General features: G+C 41.0%; 1 protein-coding gene across 15 annotated transcripts in view; it reads right to left on the bottom strand.

The window, feature by feature from the left end:
• Positions 1 to 24950, bottom strand: part of fbrsl1 (fibrosin-like 1) — a 1030575-nt gene that overhangs the window by 568235 nt on the left and 437390 nt on the right. For 11 of the 15 annotated variants that reach the window (XM_063074086.1, XM_063074090.1, XM_063074091.1 and 8 more), the window contains 2 exons: positions 9680 to 9781; positions 7841 to 7951 (listed from right to left, as the gene is read on the bottom strand). In XM_063074086.1, the coding sequence (XP_062930156.1) occupies positions 7841 to 7951; positions 9680 to 9781 (213 nt within the window). The remainder of the gene's footprint in view (positions 1 to 7840; positions 7952 to 9679; positions 9782 to 24950) is intronic. The other 4 variants (XM_063074092.1, XM_063074094.1, XM_063074099.1 and 1 more) reach the window with 1 other exon arrangement.

The raw sequence follows: 24950 nt of genomic DNA, 5'->3' as shown, positions 1-24950 counted from the left end.
TTAAGCTGGATAGCTCTCTTTTGACCAATAGGTCAAAAGGCACTCTTCTATGACATAAATTTCCATGATTTCTAATTACTACAAGACTTCCGAACTCTGGGTCACATTTTAGAGTTGAGAACAGGGGTTCCCAACTTGGGGTCCATGGACCCCTTACTTAATGGCATTGGCCCATGGCACAAAGAAGGTTGGGAACCCCTGGTTTAGAATAATAAGGGTTTCTCATTGAAACCTACTGAATATTGAAAGGCCAAGATAGAGCGGATGTGGAGAGGATGTTTCCTATAGAGCAGAAGTCCAAGACCAGAGGGCACAGCCTCAGAACAGAAGAATGCCCCTTTAGAACAGGGAATTTCTTTAGCCAGAGGGTGGTGAATCTGTGAAATTCATTGCCACAAACAGCTGTGGAGGCCAAGTCATTGGGTATATTTAAAGCGGAAGTTGATAGGTTCTTAATTAGTCAGGGTGTTGTCAGTGGTAATGGAGAGAAGGCAGGAATAATGGGGTTGAGAGGGATAATAAATCAGCCATGATGAAATGGTGGAGAAGACTCGATGGGCTGAATGGCCTAATTCTGTTCCCATGTCTTATGGTCTTTAGATATGCAGTCCAAATGACTCTCCAAGGCATTTTTATAACAGTAGCAGCCTCTTAGGTCCTTTACCACTCAATTCCTACATCACCTTTGCTTGCCAGGGATCAGAGTGACACACATCTTCAGGAGTATGAAGTGTTTACAGCACACACTTCTCATGCTTTACAGGCACTGAAGAATTTTCTCGCTGTACTTGCTGTCAAACTGTCAAGGCAGTTCCTGCTTTTATCTGCGAGATCAAGTTTGCAGCTGACATTTTTAATAAATACTTTTAGATGCTAAACATTTGCTGGAAGTCTTTTACAGCTATTTGGCTCACATTGGGCAATGCAAGCATTAATAACCAATATATTACGCTCACTCAGAATCCCATCAAAACTGTTTCACATTTGAAAGGAAAGGTGGTGTTTTTAATTTGAAAGCTAAATGAACTGTCCAATTGGATATTGTTAGGTTGATACAGTTTCATGACTATTTCTGGTTATGAGGTATATTTCACAGCCAAGTAAGTGAATATTGAAATCTGCAGTGCAGAATTTACATAAATTCATCTTGCTTTAACAACACTCTCATTTAACCTGCCATGTTTGACCATTTAAACATTAATCCTCCTTGTACATCTGATGTGGAAGTAGCAAAATGGGGGTTGTTATTAAATAAATTTGTAATTAGAAGCGAAATAACTGTCAGCAATCCTGTTTGACCACTTTAAACTATTAGTTAATAACAACACGTGTGAATAAATGTGAACCTAATAGTGTTCTGTGTGGTCAAGATGTTTAATAGAGAACGTTCTACAGCCTGCAACATGCATCAGTATGGAACATCAGTATGGTTAGCGTGATGCTATTACAGCATAGGGAATTGGAGTTCGGAGTTCCAGTGTGCTCTGTAGGGAGTTTGTATGTCCACTCCATAGAATTGGAGTTCGGAGTTCCAGTGTGCTCTGTAAGGAGTTTGTATGTCCACCCCATAGAATGCATGGGTTTCCTCCCACAGTTCAAGTACGTACCCATTAGTAAGTTAATTAATCATTGTCAACTGCAAATTGTCCCGTGATTATGCAAGGTTAAATCGGGGGTTGCTGGCATCGCGGCTCAAAGACCTGGAAGAGCCTCTTACGTGCTGTATCTCAAAATAAATAATGAATATCTGTGATCAAGATCAAGTTACAAAGCTACATTTCCCTGATGGTTTAGTGACAGAAACCCACATCCACACTGGATCACATCCATTCATCAACTCTAACCCTACTACAGAATCAGAATTAGGTTTAACATCACCGGCACGTTGTGAAGTTTGTTGTCTTGCGGCAGCAGTACAATGCAATACATAATTTAAAAAAACTATAAATATATAGTGCAAAACCAGAGCAAAAAAAAATATTGAGATAGTGTTCTTGAGTTCATTGTATATTCAGAATTCTACTGGCAGAGGGGAAGAAGCTGTTCCTGAATCATTGAGTGTGCATCTTCAGGCCTCCTCCTTAATGGTAGCAATGAGAAAAGGGCATGTCCTGGGTGATGGAGGTCCTTAATGATAGATGGCATCTTTTTGAGGTGTCCTTAATGCTGAGGAGGCTCGTGTCCATGATGGGGTTAGCTGAAGTTACGACTTTCTGCAGCTTTTTCCAGTCTTGTGTAGTGACCCACCATACAAGACAGTGAAGCAACTGAAACCACATATATTGGTTCACATCTCATTTTCTCCTAAAGACATCACTTGTCATTGATAAGGTCTAGAAGCTCATACTTTTAAAGTGAATGGCAACAATTGGTATCTTTATTGAAGTTTACTTATGTAATCTCAGTTAAAATACAGTTTAATCTCAGTTAAAACGGAGCAGACTCAATGGGTCAAAAGGTCTAATTCTGTTCATATCTCCTATAGTTTACAGTTAGGAAGGAAGGTATTAATTAAAAAGGTACCTTCCTTCCTAATTTTATTACAAGGGGTTCAAATTCAAGGTCAAGTTTATCGTGTACAACTAAATGAAACAACATTCCACCAAGACCAGGTGTAAAACAGAGTACAGGTGTCACATACAGCACTAAGTAAGGAAATGCAGCATCCATCATGCAAGGACCCTCACCACCCAGGTAATGCTCTGTTCTCACCGCTGCCATCAGGATGATGGTACCGGAGCCTCAGGACTCACACCACCAGGTTTAGGAAGTTATTACTCCTCGACCATCAGACTCTTAACCAAAGGCTTTCTCTACACTTCCAGCAAAGATGCATCTGAGCAAGAACAACTCTAAGGATATTCCTTACCAGAATGTTCACGTTGACAAAGGATTCCAAGAGTGTTGGGGTAGAGCAGCCTAAATTTCAGCATGCAAGTGCCATTAGAAAGGAACCACGGCAGCATCTCTACTTTCTCAGAAGTTTGCACAGACTGGGCATGCTATATAAAATGTTGACAAACTTCCATAGAGATGTGTGGCAGACAGTATATTGACTGGTTGCATCACAGCCTGGTATGGAAACACCAATGCCCTTGAATGGAAAAGCCTACAAAAAGTAAGTGGATACAGTCGAAGCCCTCACCGCCATTGAATATATCAACATGGAGAATTGTCACAGGAAAGCAACATCCATCATCAGGGACCCCACTACCCAGGATATACTCTCTTCTCACTGCTGCCATCAGAGAGAAAGAACAGGAGACTTGGGACCCCCACCATCAGGATCACGAACAATTATTACCCCTCACATATCAGGCTCTTCAAACAGAAGGGATAACTTCACTCACCCAATTACTGAACTGTTCCCACAACCTATGGACTAACAATCAAGGACTCTTCATTTCATGTTCTCGATATTCATTATTATCCTTATTTTTTCTCTTGGGTATTTACATAATTTGTCATCTTTTGCACATTGGTTGGTTGTCCATCCCATTGGGTGCAGCCTTTCAGTGATACTTTGTGTTTCTTGGATTTACAAATGTTTGTACAATGTATGCCCTCAAGAAAATTAATCTCAGGGCTGTATATGGTAACATATATGTACTTCGATAATAAATTTACTTTGAACTTTGAATAGCTACAATTGTACTGGCTTTGATAAGATCATCCTGGAAAAACTGTATACTGTCAGATCTCATTACTTAAGAAGGGATATCTGTTCTGAGGGTTCATTTTACTGATTCCTGGAATGACAGATCTGTCTCATGAGGTTCAGCAGACTGCATTTAGTAGCTACTTTATTAAGTATATGTGTACACCTGCTCATTAATGCAAACATCTAATCAGCCAATCATGTAGCAGCAACTCAATGCATAAAAGCATGGTCAAGAGGTTCAGTAGTTCAGAGCAAGCATCAGAACAGGGAAGAAATGTGATCTAAATGACTTTGACCGTGGAATGATTGTTGGGTTGCTTTGAATATCTCAGAAACTGCTGATCTCCTGGGATTTTCTTGCACAGCAGTCTCTAGAATTCACAGAGAATGGTGTGATAAACAAGCAACATCCAGTTCTGTGGGTGAAAACACTTTGTTCATGAGAGAGTTTAGAAGAGATTTAGCCAGACTGGTTCCAGCTGACAGGAAGGCAACAGTAACTCAAATAACCCACGTTACAATGGTGGTGTGCATCTCTGAAGAACATCTTTGAACGCACAACGCATCAAACCTTGAAGTGGTTGGGCTACATCAGCAGAAGACCATAAACATATACTCATTGGCCTCTTTATTAAGTGCAGGAGGTAGTAAAGTGGCCACAGGGGGGATAAGTAAAATGAAAATTTTCTTCTGTTGAAGGTAATGTAGGAGAAGAAGAAGAAGAAAGCCCTTAACTCCGAGTGGAGTCATCGGGACACCTTCATGACGGCGTTTTTTTAGCAGGCTTTCTTATTTTTACGAGGCCGAGTTGCTAGCTCGATGGTCAACCCAGCACAGATGGAAAGCATGCAAGGGAGCCGGCTGGATTCGAACTCGAGAGCCTTCACTCTGAAGTCCGGCCCTGATGCCACTACGCCACCAGCCAGCGTTGAAGGTAATAAATTCATCTTGAATTCTCTGCCGGAGTAGAATGTGAATACTCAAGTCAATTAGTACTTTCAAGGCAGATTGATACTGCTTTAATTGTGCTTTACTGAATCCATTCTCTCAATGTATGACCTTTGTACCAATGATTTCCATCACTTAGCAACTCTGACTATATTATTCATCTAGTTTCAAATCACAACTGGTAACTTCAAATTTATCATAATGTCCAGAATCTGCTCTTTTGGCACACATTAAATTTTCCTCTTTCTTACATGCCAAAAGTGCCTACACTCCTTTCCTTGGATGAAAAGGAGCTTTGGAATAATCACAAGATTTTGATAGTATATATATATGAATGTAACCCTTTCTTTTTAACTATTCCATGCCCTCCATAGGTAACAATAAATATGTTCATCTTTTAAATTTGAATAAACTTTTCCTTTTGTTTCTTGCATAACTAAACCAACCTCCTCCTACCTTGGGATTTGCACTCTTAGTTCAGCTGTTAGTATCTTTGGAGTCACTAAAGATGGTGACAGAGGTGTTTGTGGACCGGGCAACTTCTTCGAGCTCAGCCATGGAACAGTTTAAATCTTCTGTCCTAATGTCTTTTTTTCCCTTTTCAAGATGGGTGATGTCCTGTTGGAGTCCATGATCTACAGCAGTGCTCAAACTCTGTTTTTCACAGATGGTGGGCTCTCACTCTTCGGAACTTGCCAAGGGGCCTGCCTTTTGAGATCTCCAAGAGCGGCTTGGAAAGTGTGCACCTTCAGGGTACGGCCCAGTGGACGACCTGATTACTCGTCGATGTTGCTAACTGAAGCACTGTGGGAAATCAAAATATCAAGACAGCGGGCGCAGCTTTTGGAGACCCCTACACTCAAGTGATCTCTTTCTCTCCCTTACACTCGATGGTGAGAGAGGATCTGCATATTCTCAAGTCAGAGGAACTCGAATAAGCGACGCTGCAGACTATAACATCAAAACAGTGAGCAGTTGGCCTCCCCTCTTGCTGTGGCAAGAGGCCTGTTGAGATTCCAAAGTGTTGGGATGGACAGTAGTTTTTGATGGACTCTACGTCATGGTCTCTGGAGATTGCTATTGCTTGCATGGTGGGTGGGGAGGGGAGGGTACTGCTTGCTGGAACAAATGTTGGGAGAGGGAGGCTTGATGCTTTGCTGCTACTTGTGCATGGAAGGGGGGCTTTGGAGTTCTGATGTTTTTCTGTCATTCACTCTTTAGTTTTTTTTTTCTGTTTTGTGGAATGATTGCAAAGAGTACGAATGTGAGGTTGTATACTGTATAATTCGGATATTAAATCGATCCATTGAACCACAGAGCCACTATTTCCACTGAACAAAGGGAATTTGCATTACTTTCCATTTCCAAGGTGTCGTACTAAAGCTCAAAATGTCCCTCATGTTAATGCGTGTTCCTTCAACAACATTTAATTTTCGATAAAGTTGCACAGAATGTTGTCACATTGTGCAATTTTATCCTTACAACAATCCCTTGTTCTGTGTAGCTGCTCCATGCCAGCCATTCTCCTGTCACCCTTTGAAGCGTCATTCAGCATGGTTCCCTCATTGCTACCATTCTGCAGTGTCAGAGAATTCAATACCAGACTTCAAGTGATGAATCTTTAATTTAGCACGATTATCATGGAGAGTCCACATGTGTGGAACTCAGAGAAACAAGGAAAAATTCTGTCTTTATATCTAGTAGCAGATAAGTGAGCAAAACAAGTACCCCGCCCCCCCCCTTAGATGTTAAAGACTTGACAGTCCATGGAGTCTCTTCAAGATTTGTAGCACCTTTTGCCTACGTTTATCTTGTTTATGCAACTGTTTTATCAGTCTAAGGAGGAGTATTTAGTGCCTAGCACCAATAATCTTAGTTGTATAGCTTTACAACTTTATTTTTTTTTTAAAACACAGGATGTCCACAAGGTCACTTTAGCAACACACAGATCTTTTAACCTTATATTCAAAATTTTCTTCCACATGCAATATGGAAAAGTACCAACTCAATTACCACAATTTCTCAAAACCGTGTAGGTCGTCATCTCATAATCTGGAAGCTGTGGTTTTTCATCTCAGCTTCCCAACAAGGAACCAGAATAAGCTACAAGTGGAACTGATGAAAGGAGCAATTATACAATGTCACTTCTCATAACATCATTTCAACTGAGCAAGGTCCTGAAATTATTACCAGTTCAGTAAAAAGTCTAATCTAATAGGAATTACTATACACTATTGTAGTATATGGTTGGTTTCCAATAAACTTTTCAACTGTGTACTAGTTAGTCCGAGAACTGTATTGTGCTGTATTAAATTTTGTAAAAATACTAGGTGAAAGTCTGAACAATTCCAAGTAACACTTTAGCTCTTAGTAAACCCGCAGCATGCAGGGTGCCTGTACAGGTTAAACACTGTAGGTTTGTTAAATGTTTTTTTTTAAATAGCGGCTGTATTCTTACATTATAGGTTAGTTAAATGTTTATTATTAGCCTCGGGAGTCTTTCTTAGCCTCAGGCACTAATGGCATGAGAACAAAAGACCAAAAAAATTATCTGTTGCTGCGTGTCCCTCGATGCTTACGGATTGAACCAAACCCCTGCTTACTGAAGCACCTTTTGCTCAGTTCTTGGGACTTCAGCTAGACTGAGGACTGCGATCGATTGGTGCCTAGGACAGACCCAGGGTGATTTTACAAGTCAGAATTCAGAGTTCCCTCAACAATGGCAACAATCAAGCAGCAACTGAGAAACACGAGCCCTGAAACCTCTGTAACTGACTAGTATTTAGTATAGTTTATTTGTGCTTTATGTTGACTTCGTTGTGCTTGCATACTTATTACCACATTTCCTGGACACTCAAATTGGTTTGGGTGTTTTGGGTCTGATCAACCCAACCCATTACAAGAAAACAGCATCAAACTTCCTGCATAATTACGATGTTACCTTGATTACAAAACACTATAAAGGACTAGTCTTTTCTGGCATCTTATTGCTCAAAAATGGCATAGCAAGCACAAACTAATAAGCCAAAGGTGCCTAACCTTTTTTATGCCATGGACTAATAACATTAAGCAAGGGGTCCATGGACCTTGGGTTGGGAGCTCCTGTAATAAACTGTGATCAAGCACACTGAAGGAAAAATATGATCATGTACTTGAAATACATAAACTTTTCTGAATTATCAAATCCCATGGGTAATAAAAATGGGCTTAATTATTGCTATTCAGTCTTACCTCTTTAGTGTGTGATGATGCTGAAAGAATTGCTGACTTCTTGTTCTGTTGTGGACTTCGGTAGTGAATTCGGCATATTGACTGCTCTTGAAGGTTGCGGTAGTTTTCCCGCTGTGAGGTAAGTGGAAACGTGATTTCAAGTGTGTTTTGGGTGTCCTTTGAAGTTAATGTGAAACTTTCGGAGCTGTGATGTGCCTGCGTTATTCTACAAAATTAAATATGTGCAGGACTATATAACTTATTAAAGTCAAACAAATGCAGGGAGGTTTGCTTAAGAAATATATAGAGTTTATATGTGGAAATGAAGGTTATAAGTATATTTATATGCACCCTGAAATGCTATGCTCAGCTTGAAGCAGATTTGTGTTGTGTGGATTATTGATGGCAGGGCATCCAGTTCCAAATACCATCAAGACTCACTCAAATCAACGAGAATCCATTAGTCTGACTTTTGACTGCCATTTCAATGAGAGCAAGTATTTTGATCATGTATCTAACACTTAATCCAATTATTGTGTAAACCAAAAAAAAATGATATGTTTCTGTGGAATATTGTAGTTAAGTAATTGGAATAGAAGCAAGTTAACACAGACAGGATCTGTTCAGAGTCAAAGGGATTTTGTGACACAGATGACAGTTTAGGATGGTGCTGAATATTGGTAGCTCGGGTAGAGGCGTTTGATGTTGTCATGCTTGCTGAGCTTGGCAGTCAGCTTGCCGACATTTCATCACCAGTCAAGGCGACATCTTCAGTGCGCAGTTGTTGGTGTATCTCAGAGAGTGTTTGTGTTTATATAGCACCCCCTGCCCCCCCCACCCGTTCCCTTGTGTAGGTCCTTATCGCTAACCCTTCAGCTGACCTTTGAATTCCATGCCTCATGGTTCTTTGGCTCTTAGGGTCATCTATGAACCCCAAAGAGCCAAAGAAATGGGATCCAATAGAATTCAAGAGTCAACTGAAGGGGTAGTAAATTAGAATTGAGGTAAATGAATTGGGGGGGGGGCTATATAAATGCGAGCACTCCAACAGAGAAACACCAACAAATGTGCACGCAGGATATTACCTAGACTAATGAGGAAACATCTGGAAGCTCAGCAGACACTGCAATATCAAACAGTTGAGAGTCACAGCAACAATATTTGATATCATGATTTAATACCTTCTCTGTAGTACCTGAATATTAGTTACAGACTGTTAGAACTAGTAATACTCATATACCATTGAATCATTTCAACCAACAACACTGTTAAAAATAATTCAGAGGGAATCTTTGCATTTTTGTGTATAATTTAGCTAGTTGTAGTTGAATACAGAATGCTTTGAATCTTTTTTCTTCACAAGGGAGTATTTGCAGGCAACAGTCACCATGAAATAGCTCCAACCTTGTGCCATGCATAGTGTAATCCGGCATATGACTTTGCACTTTAATGTAGTCTGGGTATGACCTAGATTAGTTTGGCCTAGACCAGTGCTGTCAAAAAGGGAAGGACAAATTTGCATAGATCCAACACTATAAGCATTACTAACCCAACCATTGCTTTTATTATCCAGTAGATTTTGTTGTTCACACATCAACATCCTGCATACAGTCTTAAGCTATCTAGCTACTTCCCTTTAAAAAAAAGGAAAATGCTATTCAAGTAATGGCATCATTCAAAATCCCATTGCTCCCACATCTACTTTAAAGCAGAATGAATTAGTTGAATGCCACATTATAAAAAACATTACCTTATCTCAATTTTTGACTTTAAATTCCCTCCACAAAGCAATAGCAATGGTCTGTCATTGCCACTAAATAGAGAGTGCAGATTTTTTTTTCTTTTGAGGTATACACTTACATCACTAAGCTTGTCTCTGGAACTGCTCCTCTGTGAACTGTTGGCTTCTCTGACACACTCGTCCTCACTGTTCCTGCCATTCTGGTTGGAAGAGACCTTCATCTGCATGACAAGAGAGAAAGAGAGAGTTGAGTTATGACAGACCTGTGCTGTGGGGCGATGAATGAAAGGGTGATTGCTGTAGGCTCAGTGAGTTCAGTTCACTGATAAAAGGTTCCATTCCAAAGCATCATGGCAGGTTTTGACTGCTGCTCCTGTTCTGCCTACGTGACAGAAATACAACCTTCGATTACATAATCTTTACAGTTCTATAACTAAACATTGAAACTGAGCGAAGAGAGGAAGGAGCAACAAAACAAAAATACTGAATGTCTCTGGTGGCTCATCAATATCTTTAAGGCATGATAACGTTTTTCATGTTGAAGAAGAGAGGCTGAATTCATGGCAATCTGACTTACAAATAAGCATCTCTGTGAGTCAAATTTAAACTGCACTAGAATGAGAGTAAAAATTAAAACTTACGTTGCAAACAGTTTAGTCAAATAATTTAAGAAAAATGAAAACAGTCATCTATTGGAGATTTTTGGACATCATTCAACACATGGAAGGATCAAAATCACCATGGAAGGTTCCAAAGATGAGCAGTTAGAATTAACATTAGCAAGTTGCGGGCATGTTTTGTTGGCACTGGAAGCATGGCGACATTTGCGGGCTGTCCCCAGCACAATCCACGCTGAATTTGCTGTGTTTTGGGCTCTATTGTGAAGAAAGGAGCATGCGATTCAAAAATAAAAAATCTCAGTTAAGTTGATCAAAATCCCTAGCTGTAATACTCATTTATGTGAACAAAGGGTTGTGGGCTGAATACTTTTACAAGGCACTGTAATCTTCCTGTGATAGTACTGGTTTGCGTAAGAAAATGATGAGGAACTGCAGAGTTACATTTATGTTCACCAAAACATGTAGCGTAATAGCAGACTTAAATCTGGCACCCCAACAAAGCAGCTGTTCTACAGTCACAGACAGTCAAAATTGTATGACATAGACACTGATTGTCCTCATCTTTGATATAATATCTCACTGTGGGTAATAAAACTAACAGTAAAGATAAACCGGAAATTTCCTCACGTTGTTACTGTAATCCCAGTGAAAGTTTCTGATTCTCTCAGAGAGGCTTTTTTTTCACATTTTCAGCAAAGTTGCATCTGAGCAAGAATATCTCAGGATATTCCTTACCAGAATGTTCATGTTGTCCAGCAAAGGATTCTAAAAGAGTTGGGGAAGAGCTACCTGCAAGTGCCGTTACAAAGAAACCATGGCAATGCTTCTCAGAAGTTTGCATGCTGAATGCTAGTTTAGGTATGTCACATACAACTTGGACAAACTGCTATAGATGAGCAGTGAAGAGTATATTGACTGGTTGCATCACGGCCTAGTATGGAAATATCAATGTCCTTCAGTGGGAACTCCTACAAAAAGTAGTGGATACGGCCCAGTCCATCACAAGTAAAGTCCTCCCCACCACTGAGCACATATACATGAAACGCTGTTGCAGGAAAGCAGAATCCATCATCAAGGACCTCCATCATTCATACTATGCTCTCTTCTCATTGCTGCCATCAGGAAGGAGGTACAGGAGCCTCTAGACCCACACCACCAGGTTCAGAACATCAGGTTCTTGAACCAGAGGGGATAACTTCACTCAACTTCATTTGCCCCTTCACTGAACTGTTCCCATAACCAATGGACTCAGTTTCAAGGACTCTTCATTTCAAGTTCTCAATATATATTACTATTATTATTGTTGTTTCTTCGTATTTATTGTGAATGCCTGCAAAAAAATCTTCAGAATAAACCCTGAGGGAAAAATCCAGAACTGGAATCCCTAAGGGAGTCTTACACTGAGTTCAATGTTGCATGACATGTGTGGGTAGGGGGAGTTTGCTACATGGGCAACAGCTTGCTCTCAATATTGTTCTGCCCTGGCTGGCATATCTAGCTAGCTAGGATGCAACATCCATGGTCAATCCTGGCCAATGAAGACCTTCAGCAAGAATATTAGTTTCGGAGTTGTCTATGTCTAATGACATATAAGTACTTCGATATTAAAATTTACTTTGAACTTTATGAAGCACCTAGTAGCAGATGAGAACTGTGGTACCACTTCAGGAGAAATATTCCAATTACTATGTGATCTTCCACCCAATGTTTACTGCCTTAATCTCAGAGCATCATATAGCAAGGAATATGAGTTTCCTAGCTTATCACAACTTCCACTGAAGTTACCCTCTTTGCTTTCTAATATGACATTTCTAATTCTATTGCTGGTGGAGTTTTCTCACTGAAATCTTGAAAAATGCCATTTAACCTGCAAGGACCACTTTAATGCCTTTCTATAAACTAGACAAGATGGATCACTTCCCCTAGAATTATAGCAGATGGTGAAGATATTTATCTCAACTATTCACTATTGTATTTTTTGCTTTCAAAATACAATTCCAGGCCTCCTTCACTCAAATGTAACCTGTTAACCTCAACACTGAAATATTCCGCAATCTACGGGCTCACTTTCAAGGACAAGTTGTGGTGGTAGGGGATTTTAATTTTCCATATATTGATTGGGTTTCCCATACTGTTAGGGGTCTAGATGGTTTAGAGTTTGTAAAATGTGTTCAGGAAAGTTTTCTAAATCAATATATAGAGGGACCAACTAGAGGGGATGCAATATTGGATCTCCTGTTAGGAAACGAGTTTGGACAAGTGACAGAAGTGTGTGTAGGGGAGCACTTTGGTTCCAGTGATCATGACACCATGAGTTTCAACTTGATCATGGACAAGGATAGATCTGGTCCTAGGGTTGAGGTTCTTAACTGGAAGAAGGCCAAATTTGAAGAAATGAGAAGGGATCTAAAAAGCGTGGATTGGGACAGGTTGTTCTCTGGCAAGGATGTGATCGGTAGGTGGGAAGCCTTCAAAGCAGAAATTTTGAGAGTGCAGAATTTGTATGTTCCTGTCAGGATTAAAGGCAAGGTGAATAGGAATAAGGAACCTTGGTTCTCAAGGGATATTGCAACTCTGATAAAGAAGAAGATGGAGTTGTATGATGTGTATAGGAAGCAGGGAGTAAATAAGGTGCTTGAGGAGTATAAGAAGTGCAAGAAAATACTTAAGAAAGAAATCAGGAGGGCTAAAAGAAGACATGAGGTTGCCTTGGCAGTCAAACTGAAGGATAATCCAAAGAGCTTTTACAGGTATACTAAGAGCAAAAGGATTGTAAGGGATAAAATTGGTCCTCTTGAAGATCAGAATGGTCGGCTATGTGCGGAACCAAAGGAAATGGGGGAGATCTTAAATAGGTTTTTTTGTGTCTGTGTTTACTAAGAAAACTGGCATGAAGCCTATGGAATTAAGGGAAACAAGTAGTGAGACCATGGAAACTGTACAGATCGAAAAGGAGGAGGTCCTTGCTGTCTTGAGGAAAATTAAAGTGGATAAATCCCCAGGACCTGACAGGGTGTTCCCTCGGACCTTGAAGGAGACTAGTGTTGAAATTGCAGGGGCCCTGGCAGAAATATTTAAAATGTCGCCGTCTACAGGTGAGGTGCCGGAGGATTGGAGAGTGGCTCATGTTGTTCCGTTGTTTAAAAAAGGATCGAAAAGTAATCCGGGAATTATAGGCCAGTAAGTTTAACGTCGGTAGTAGGTAAGTTATTGGAGGGAGTACTAAGAGACAGAATCTACAAGCATTTGGATAGACTGGGACTTATTAGGGACAGTCAACATGGCTTTGTGCGTGGTAGGTCATGTTTGACCAATCTATTGGAGTTTTTCGAGGCGGTTCCCAGGAAAGTGGATGAAGGGAAGGCAGTGGATATTGTCTACATGGACTTCAGTAAACCTTTGACAAGGTCCCGCATGGGAGGTTAGTTAGGAAAGTTCAGTCGCTAGGTATACATGGAGAGGTGGTAAATTGGATTAGACATTGGCTCGATGGAAGAAGCCAGAGAGTGGTGGTAGAGAATTGCTTCTCTGAGTGGAGGCCTGTGACTAGTGGTGTGCCACAGGGATCAGTGCTGGGTCCATTGTTATTTGTCATCTATATCAATGATCTGGATGATAATGTGGTAAATTGGATCAGCAAGTTTGCTGATGATACAAAGATTGGAGGTGTAGTAGACAGTGAGGAAGGTTTTCAGAGCCTGCAGAGGGACTTGGACCAGCTGGAAAAATGGGCTAAAAAATGGCAGATGGCATTTAATACTGACAAGTGTGAGGTATTGCACGTTGGAAGGACAAACCAACGTAGAACATACAGGGTTAATGGTAAGGCACTGAGGAGTGCAGTAGAACAGAGGGATCTGGGAATACAGATACAAAATTCCCTAAAAGGGCGTCACAGGTAGATAGGGTCTTAAAGAGAGCTTTTGGTACACTGGCCTTTATTAATCAAAGTATTGAGTATAAGAGCTGGATTGTTATGATGAGGTTGTATAAGGCATTGGTGAGGCCGAATCTGGAGTATTGTGTTCAGTTTTGGTCACCAAATTACAGGAAGGATATAAATAAGGTTGAAAGAGTGCAGAGAAGGTCTACAAGGATGTTGCCAGGAGTTGAGAAACTCAGTTACAGAGAAAGGTTGAATAGGTTAGGACTTTATTCCCTGGAGCATAGAAGAATGAGGGGAGATTTGATAGAGGTATATAAAATTATCATGGGTATAGATAGAATGAATGCAAGCAGGCTTTTTCCACTGAGGCAAGGGGAGAAAAAACCAGAGGACGTGGGTTAAGGGTGAGGGGGGAAAAGTTTAAAGGGAACATTAGGGGGAGCTTCTTCACACAGAGAGTGGTGGGAGTATGGAATGAGCTGCCAGACGAGGTGGTAAATGCGGGTTCTTTTTTAACATTTAAGAATAAATTGGACAGATACATGGATGGGAGGTGTATGGAGGGATATGGTCCGTGTGCAGGTCAGTGGGACTAGGCAGAAAATGGTTCGGCACAGCCAAGAAGGGCCAAAAGGCCTGTTTCTGTGCTGTAGTTTCTATGGTTTCTATGGACATGTTCTCAATATTACAGTATCTTCTACTTAATTATTGTTGTTTTTTGTAATTGCACACAGTTTGTCTCATGCACATTGGTTGTTTGTCTGTCTTTATGTGTAGTTTTCATTGATTCTATTGTGTTTCTTTGTATTTATTATTGATTGTTTGAGATACAACGTGGAATAGGCCGTTTGAGACCTTCGGGCCACACTGCCCAGCAACACTCTGATTTTAATCCTAGCCTAATCACAGGACAATTTACAATGACCAATTAATGTACCAACCAGTGAGTCTCTGGACTGTGGGAGGAAACCGGAGCACTTGGAGGCAACACACACAGTCGTGGGGAGAAAACACAAATTCCTTATAGGCAGTGGTGGAAATTGAACCCAGATTGCTGCCACTGTAAATCATTGTGCTAACTACTATGCTACTGTGAATGTTTATAAGAAAATGAATCTCAGGGTGCTTTGATAATAAATTTACTTTGAACCTTGACATCTGTTTCATACCTAGCGAATCAGAGTCAATGCAAATCAAAACTTTAATCTAGCTGCCTTCTATTCTCACATCAGCAAACTCTACATTACACCAGAATCTGACTGTGGTTCACATCAGGGTCATTCTTGCTTCAGATGTGAGATAAAACCAAGTCATTGATGTCAGTCTTAGAGTAGTTGTATGAATATCATTTCTGCAATCCAGTATGTGCCCTGTACTAAAAAAGAAAAGCTCAACTCTGAGCCAAGGCCAAGTCTCAGTGACAGCAGGTCGAGAACCTAGAACAGTACAGGATCTTTGCCCCACAATGTTGTGCTGTCCTTATAATTTATTCCAAGATCAATCCAACCCTCCCCTTTTTCATTACTTACTGCCCGTTATGCCGCTGGCATTTAGGGCAGCAATGAAGGTCCTCCATCTCTGTCTGTCCATACCATCACACACAAACATAGAAGGATTCTTCATTGCTGTTTCTGTAATAATTTTGTTTGACCTGTCAGGGTTGTTAGGCCTGAGCTGAATCCCCGAACCCAGAGGACCACTCAGTCTGGCCTCTACCCTTTGCCCTATTTTGTATGGGTGACCCTACCAAGAGCCAAAGTATAAAGCCCTGCCTCCAGCCAAAATTGCTCTCTGGGTCATTGAGGCACACAAGCTTCCAAACCTACAACAAAGTTGTGGTCCTCTTGGAGGTTCCTTCCTACATAGCTCTCCATATTTTTCTAACATCCATAATACCTATTTTAAGTGCCCTTAATTTATCTGCCGCTACCATCCCTGGGAGGGTGTTCAATGTATCCACCACTCTCTGTGTAAGAAATCTATCTCTGACATCCCCAGGTCTGCAATCAACCTGGAGTGCAAACTGTGCAGCTTAGGGTAAAAAAACACATTCTGTTAATATTATTTAAACAGGACAAACAACTACATATACAGTATATATAACGGAAAATTTTAAAAAAAGAAAAAAACTATTTTCCAATTTATCATCAAAAAAGGCAACAACCTTACACTGAACGTCAGTAAGACCAAAGAACTGATTGTGGATGTCAGAAAGGATGAGATGAGGGAACACACATCAGTCCTCATTGAGGGATCAGAAATGAGTAAGCAATTTCAAGATCCTGGTGGTCAACATCTCTGAGGATCTATCCCTGGGCCAAACAGATAGATGCAGCTACAAAGAAGGCACAATGTGGCTATGTTTTATTACGAGTCAGAGCAGATTTGGTATGCTACCAAAGACTCCAGCAAATTTCTACAGATGTACCGTGGAGAGCATTCCAACTGGCTGCATCAGCAACTGCGGTGGGGTGGAGGCTACTGCATAGGATCGTAGTAAGCTGCAGATAGTTTTGAACTCAGTCAGCTCCATCCTGGGTATGAGCCTCCGTAGCATTCAGGACTTCTTCAGAAAGTGAAACCTTAGAATGGCAGCAGCTATTATTAAGGACTACATCACCCAGCTTGTCATGCCTTGTTCTCATTGCTACCATCAGGAAGGAGGTACAGAAACCTGAAGACATACACTCAACGATTCAGGAACAGCTTCTTCCCCTCTGCCAGCCGATTTCTGAATGGACATTGAACCCATGAACATACCTCACTATTTTTTTTGCACCACTTATTTAATTTAACTATTTAATATACGTAGTGGCAAAACTAATCCAGAATCAAAACTATTGCCACTAGGCAGAGACCGCCGTAGGGTTGTTATATTTGTAAGACATACCTTCATCTTCAATGAAATGATTGTTCCAAAGAGTCAAATCCTTTATTAGCAAATATACAATTTTGAAGCGATATTAAGAGGTCAACAAGATATGACCTCCGCCACAAACTGCTATGAAATAAGAATACATAACTTATTCCCTTCGCTTTTATCATGCCCCCACTAATGTGACTAGTTACCATAATAAACATGGCAGACAGATATGTACTGTAATTCATTGTTTTTATTATGTATTGCAATGTACTAAAAAAGTATATCACTTTTTTAAAAAAGCCTTCCCAACAATTGAGCATAACTACATGAAATGTTGCTGTAGAAAAAGCAGCATCTATTATCAAAGATCCTCACCACCCAGGCCATGCTTTTTTCTCGCTGTTGCTATCAGGCAGAAGGTTCGAGAGCCTCAGGACTCGCACCACCTGGTTCAAGAACAGCTACTACCCCTCAACCATCTGGCTCTTGAACAAACGACAATAACTACACTCATCTATTGAGATGTTCCCACAACCAATGATCTTTAAGGACTCTCTATCTTGTTATTTCATGCTCTCAATATTTACCGCTACTTATTTCTATTTTTATTTGCACAGTTTGTTGTCTTCCACACTCTACTTGATCTTTCATTGATCCTGTTTACAGTTACTGCTCTATAAACTTGCCGAATATGCCCACAAGAAGAAAAATCTCAGGGGTGCATGTGGTAACATCTATGTACTTGGATAACAACATTTACTTTGAACTACTGCCACAAAATAACACATTTCATGACATATGCCAGTGATATTAAACCTGATTCTGATTCTGAGATGTTTACTTTTGTCACAAAACATAAGTTCATTCCAAAAATTAGTAATTCTCTAAAATAAAATGGGCGACAGGTGGTCGAGACCACAGTGGAGTATTTGCAGACATAGATAGTGCTTGTATGAAAGGCTAGTGTTAATTTTATTTTGTTCTCCACCGCCCCCCCCCCACCGATTCTATAGATAGTAGCAGCAACCACCTGGCCATCATTATACCGCAAAGGTTTCCTCCATAAACAAACAGCATATGCACCATTCAAACCCCCCACGAGCTGCGTACTTAACATTCATTAAATCAACATGCTTCGAATGACTCAGGGAATGTCAGCAATTAACTGCGCTGTAACAAGCAGGAGGCGAGAGAGAGAGGAGGGGTGGAAGAAAAAATCTGTCCAAGTAATACTGACTGTGAGAAGCTGATCAAGAATGCAAATTAGAATGAATGCTGCTGCAATTAACCTATTAGAGTAAGTATCAATTATTAAACACGCTTGTTCCTCTGGCTCTCACTGAACTGAATTAAGAGGGCCATCAGCTGATTTGACAGATCACGTTCCTTTCCACCTGCAGGCTGCCAGCAGGAGCCTGCACACCCACTGGTAAGGCAGGCCAACCTGCCTTAATCATTCGTAATTATCCTAACAAGCTCCAGTCATAATTCTGGTAAAAAAGAACTGCTGATCGGCTAAACAAATTAACGGGTCCAACCTATAATCCAGTCACTTGTCCTCATTCCACACCTGGATCCTGAATTGAATGGAAGCTAGAGGTGATCAATATTGTCTGATAATAATAATAACGACCTCTGCTTTACAGAAACACCAGTTATATGATCATTTCGCAAACACATGGGAATTGCATAGTTACTGCTGCATAGAGAGACACAAGAGAGTACAGATGCTGGAAATCTAAGGGACATACACAGAAAGCCTGAGTCATAGTCAGAGCCATAGAAAAATATAGCAAAAGAACAGGCCATTCGTCCCGTCTAGTGTGTGCCCAATAATTTAAACTGCCTACTCCCATCAACATCCACCTGGAATGTAGCACTTCATACCCCTCCCATCCATAAACCTATACAAACTTCTCTTAAACATTGAAGTCGAAATCACATGCACCACTCGTGCTGACAGCTCATCCCACACTCTCACCACCGAGTGGAGAAGTTTCCCCTCATGTTCCCCTTAAATCTTTCACTCTTAACCCATGACCTCTAGTTGTCACCCAACCTCAGTAGAAAAAGCCTGCTTGTACTTACCCTACCTATACACATCATGATTTTTTATATCTTTATCAAATCTCCTCTCAATCTTCTACATTCGAAAGAATACAGTCTTAACCTATTCAATTTTCCCTTATAACTCAGGTCCTCAAGTCCCAGCAACATCCTTGTAAATTTGCTCTGCACCCTTTCAACCTCATTTACATCTTTCCTGTAGGTAGGTGACCAAAACTGCACACAATACTCCAAATTAGGCCTCACTGACATTTTATACAATGTCAACATACAATCCCATCTCCTGTACTCAATACTTTGATTTATGAAGGCCAACGTGCCAAAAGCTTCCTTTATGACTCCATCCACCTGTGTCAGCACTTGTAATAAATTATGGACCTGTATTTCCAGATCTCTTTGTTCTACTGCACTCCTCAGTGTCCTACCATTCACTGTACAAGTCCTACCTTGGTTGGTCCTACAGTTGACATTTTGGGCAAGACCCTTCATCAGTCCTGACTCTGAAACATCGACTACTTAATCCTCTCCAAGTTCCAGTTCAAGTTTATCATCATCAAACTATGCATATACAACCAAACAAATCATCATTCCTCTTGACCATGGTGCACACACAAAACATATAACATATACAGCACATAAACTAAAATATTACCTCAAATAAATTAATAAAAAACAAGAGAAAATCTGCAGATGTTGGAAATCCAAGCATCACACAAAATGCTGGGGGAATTCAGCAGGCCAGGCAGCATCTTTGGAAAAGAGTAAGTTAATAAAATATCATTAAAAATGCAAATCGGGTGCAGCACAGGTGAACACTGTTCTAGTGATAAGACCTCAGTGGTGGCAGGGTATTCATTAGTCTGACAGCCTGAGGGAAGAGCTGTTACCCAGTCTGCAGTCCTAGTCCTGATGCTTATGTACCTCCTTTCCTGACAGTAGTGGACCAAAGAGATTATGGGATGGGTGGTAGGGTTCCTCAAGAATGCTTCGGGCCCTTCGTATACAATGTTCCCATTAAATGTCACAAATAAGAGGAAGGGAGACTCCTGTGATCCTCTTAGCGGTTTTTACTATCCCCCGTTTAGGGTGTCATACTCCATAGATGCTGCTTGACCTGTTGAGTTCCACTAGCACTTTGTGAGGGTTGAAACAACATATATTGTTTCCTTACAATGCAGAGACCAACTCTCATAACAGAGTTAAGTTTATTTGAAAGATGGAAACGATTATAATGAAATTATGTTTTGTATATTTGTACAAGTTATGCTACAACTTTACAAAGCATTGTCTAGACCAGTGGTCCCCAACCTCCGGGCCGCGAAGCATGCCGGGGTGCAGCGGTAGCCAGAGCGCACCCAGCACATCTTTAAGAAAAAAGCCGAAATTAACAAGCTAATTAATTAGGTGCCGCTCGGCACGTAAATGTCCGCCCAGATCAGAGGCGATTGCCGATTTCACTTGCTCTACGCGATATTCACTCCTCTTTCCAGGGCGCTGGGGCCTTTAGCTGTTCCATTGTTTGGTCAATTTAAACGCCAGCCCAGACAGGCTGAAAAGACAGGGCTGTCAGGATCGAGGTGACATGTTGAAACTACACAAACTTCTAACAAAGTATAAGCGCTGCCGTGCTTTCTTTGTAATGACAGTTACTTGTTGGTCCCAGGACAGATCCTCTGACACTTTTCAGAGAGAGAAACGTTGATCCTTAATGCCGAAGAATTTAAAGTTATTGACCCTCTCCACCTCAGTTCCTCTAATGAAGACTGGCTTCTGGGCAGCACCTAATTAATTGGCTTGTTTATTTCGGCTTTTTTCTTAAAGATGTGCTGGGTGTGCTCTGGCTACCGCTGCACCCCTGCATGCTTCGCGGCCCGGTATCGGTCCGTGGCCCGAAGGTTGGGGACCACTGGTCTAGACAATACGAGGGGTGATTGATAAGTTTGTGGCTTAAGGTAGAAGAGTCAATTTTAGAAAACCTAGCACATTTATTTTTCAACATAGTCCCCTCCTACAGTTACACACTTAGTCCAGCGGGCGTGGAGCATATGGATCTTGGACCTCCAGAAAGTGTCCACAGCAGGGGTGATTGATAAGTTTGTGACCTAAGGTAGAAGGAGATGAGTTATACAGCTCTCGTTACATGCACGTGCAGTTCAACTCTGAGTGATTGTGCAGAAAGTTTGAAGTTAATAACTCCTCAGTTAATAACTCATCAGGGGTGATTGATAAGTTTGTGGCCTGAGGTAGAAGGAGATCAGTTATTAACTTCAAACTTTCTGCATAATCAAAGAGTTGACCTGCACGTGCATGTAACAACAGCTGTATAACTCATCTCCTTCTACCTTAGGCCACGACCGTATCAATCACCCCTGCTGTGGACACTTTCTGGAGGTCCAAGATCTGTATGCTCCATGACTACTGGACTAAGTGTGTAAATGTAGGAGTGGATTATGTTGAAAAATAAATGTGCTAGGTTTTCTAGAATTGACTCCCTCTACCTTAGGCCATGAACATATCAATCACCCCTCGTATCTCAAGTACTGTCACCAGCCTGGGCACTACAGTTCATGGAAATGAAATTGGACAAAGGAAACACAATGTGGTTTTACCAGAATTAAAGGTAGACTTGCAGGTAAAATATGAGGAAGGATTTCAGAGAGTAAGGTTACACAAAGGTATGATCTAATCAAATTCATTAGGAGGAAATGAATAACAGATGAATGGCAAATAAAATGAAATAATTTCTAGTGGTTGGGGAATCTGGGATGTGGGGGTGGTACAGAGTAAAATTTAAAAGCAGCAGAATGAAGTTAAGAACTACTTGTAAACAACAAGGATGGCAGAAGTTTGGAACAATTGCTGGTGGATCAACAGTTCAAATTAATTTTGAAACTGGTAGTACTTTGTTCACCAGAGGGCTGAAGTTAATTTCATATAAAGAGCACATAGACAACACCAGCACTATCCCCTCACTATTAACCAACAAGTTTCAAAGCCTGGGTCCTTCTTACCACTAGGTGCTCAACATCCTCATCAAGAAACATACCAATCCTCATACAGGGATCAGAGGTGGACAGAGTGAGCCGTTTTAATTTCCTGGGTGTCAAGATCTCTGAGCATCTAACCTGATCCCAACACATCGAAGCAGTTATAAGGAAGGCAAGACAGTGACTATGCTTCATTAGGAGATTGAAGAGATTTGATATGTCAACAGATACACTCAAAAACTTCTACAGATGTACCATGGAGGGCATTCTGACAGGCTGCATCACTGTCTGGTATTTGGGGGGGTAGGGGGGAGGGCGCCACTGCACGGGACCAAAAGAAGCTGCAGAGGCTTGTAAATTTAGTTGGTTCCATCTTGGGCACTAGCCTACAAAGTACCCAGGACATCTTTAGGGAGTGGTGTCTCAGAAAGGCAGTGTCCGTTATTAAGGACCTCCAGCACCCAGGGCATGCCCTTTTCTCACTGTTTACCATCAGGTAGGAGTTACAGAAGCCTGAAGGCACACAATCAGCAATTCAGGAACAGCTTCTTCCCCTCTGCTACCGATTCCTAAATGGACATTGAACCCTTGGACACTATCTCACTTTTAAAAAATATATAGTATTTCTGGGTTTTTTTGCACAATTTTTAATCTATTCAATATATGTATACTGTAATTGATTTACTTACTTATTATTTTTTCTTCTATATTATGTATTGCATTGAACTGCTACTGCTAAGTTAACAAGTTTCACAACACATGCCAGTGATAAAAGGCCTGAACAGATTAGATATTAGCAAAGCTATTTCTCATGGTAGGGGAATCCAAGACAAGAGGGCACGATTTCGGGGTTGAAGGTCGTCCATTTAGAACAGAGATGCGGAGAAATTACTTCAGTCAGAGAGTGATAAATCAGTGGAATTTGTTGCCACGAGTGGCTGTGGAGGCCAAGTCATTGGGTGCTTTTAAGGCAGAGATGGATAGGTTCTTGATTAGCCAGGGCATCAAAGGGTATGGGGAGAAGGCAGGGGAGTGGGGATGACTGGAAGAATTGGATCAGCTCATGATTGAATGACAGAGCAGACTCAATGGGCCGAACGGCCTACTTCTGCTCTTATTATCTTACAGTCTTATAATGAACCCGATTCTGATTTTGAAAAAAAAGAAAACACAGCCAGTGTAGATTGGTAATAACTTCTCCTCTTCACTAGTAATGAACATAAATGCATTTCAAGGATACATGTTTAGCCGCTACTCTACTCTCTGTACACTTATGATTGTGTGCCTTCAGACTTCTGTACCTCCTTCCTGATGGTAACAATGAGAAAAGGGCATGTCCTGGGTGATGGGGTCCTTAATAATGGACGCAGCCTTTCTGAGGCATCGCTTCTTGAAGATGTCTCGGATACCACGAAGGCTAGTGCCTATGATGGAGCTGACTAATTTTACAACTCTCTGCAGCTTACTTCAATTCTGTGCAGTACCCCCACCCCCATACCAAACATGTAAATTGTAAGGGAAAAGAAAAGAGGAAAACAGGCAGAAGCATAGCAATCAAAATAAAAAATGGAGTTTACTATCAATCACGATAAAAATTCAAGAGATGAAAATCTCATGGGGGCTACATTAAAGTGAAGGAACTATCCACCCTTCTGTTTTGATAACCATAATATTTCCTTATATTTGAGGCCTACAAAGTCAATGGGAGAAGACGGCAGTTATCTGTCATGCTCTCATGCAATCATCTCTTTCACTGCTTCGCATCTCTCATCACTGTCAAGGGCCCCTGACGTAAGTGGCTTCATCTGAAAAGCTCACAGTTTAATCTCTGAATCGTGCTGGTCCCTCTGTCTCATCCTCCTGTCGCAGCTCATAATGGACCTGCACACTTACTTCATTTAATTTTTCTTGCCATGCCATAAAAGCACATTTCTATGCTTTACTTTCAAAGCATACTCACATTTCTCCTCATTATTAATAAATACACTTTCATTTATCAAACGCTCCATTTGAGTGCCACGTGGGCCTGGGGCAAAAGGAGACAAATTCTTCCTCTAAGTTGTTATGAAAGGTGTCGCACTGGGTGACCCTAACCCCCATTAACCCAGCTTCTCGTCTGTTTCTACTGGGAACAATGAGGCTTCTCAGCAGCTAAACTAGTAGTGATCTTGTGCCATCTCAATATATTTGTTCATTATCTTCTGCACACACACAAGCATTTTAAAATGTACTTGGGGCAAGGGCCAAATTGAATCATCTGCCTTAATTTTCCACTCAGAGCAAAGCTGCAGCTGCAGTGCAGGATACACATATTTTTCCCCCTTTTCTTGATATTAACATTTCCACAGCTCTCCAATTTAACAAGACTACTGTGAACTGCAAGGTTATGACTGCATTCCACAATATTCCCCAAACTCTGCTGAGTTTAGCATACGTCAGTGGCTCTTTTTGTTACTTAAGGAGCTTGAACAATTCTTCCAGTATTGTTTCATGTCATTTCCAGCATTCAGGTGTAAAGTAGAACAAAATAATTGCTACTCCAGATCCGACACAGCACAAAAAAAAAATCACAATAACAATAAAAAAAACAAAAAAAAAGATAGCTTATATACATTGATTGTTTGTCCATAAAGTGACGGTATGCATAGGAATGTCTGTACATAATGCAACTCTGACAGGAAAAGATAAAGTAATGGTGGTGGGGGGTCTGGAGGGGTGAGTTAGTGGGTGGAGGTGCTGCTCAGTCTTACTGGTTGGGGAAAGTAACTGTTTTTGAGTCTGGTGGTCCTGGTGTAGATGCTATGTAGCCTCCTCCCTGACGGGAGTGGGACAATACAGATTCCATTTTCATAGGCTGTACAGAAGGTGACTGACGGGAAAAAATAAAGTAGTGGTGGAGTTAGTGGGTTGAGGTGTTAATCAGCCTTACTGTTTGGGGAAAGTAACTGTTTTTGAGTCTGGTGGTCC

The sequence above is a fragment of the Mobula hypostoma genome, chromosome 21 (assembly GCF_963921235.1).
Source record: "Mobula hypostoma chromosome 21, sMobHyp1.1, whole genome shotgun sequence".
Classification (NCBI taxonomy): domain Eukaryota; kingdom Metazoa; phylum Chordata; class Chondrichthyes; order Myliobatiformes; family Myliobatidae; genus Mobula; species Mobula hypostoma.
The sequence above is the reverse complement of the archived record's forward strand: the minus strand, read 5'-3'. Positions and strand labels throughout refer to the sequence as shown.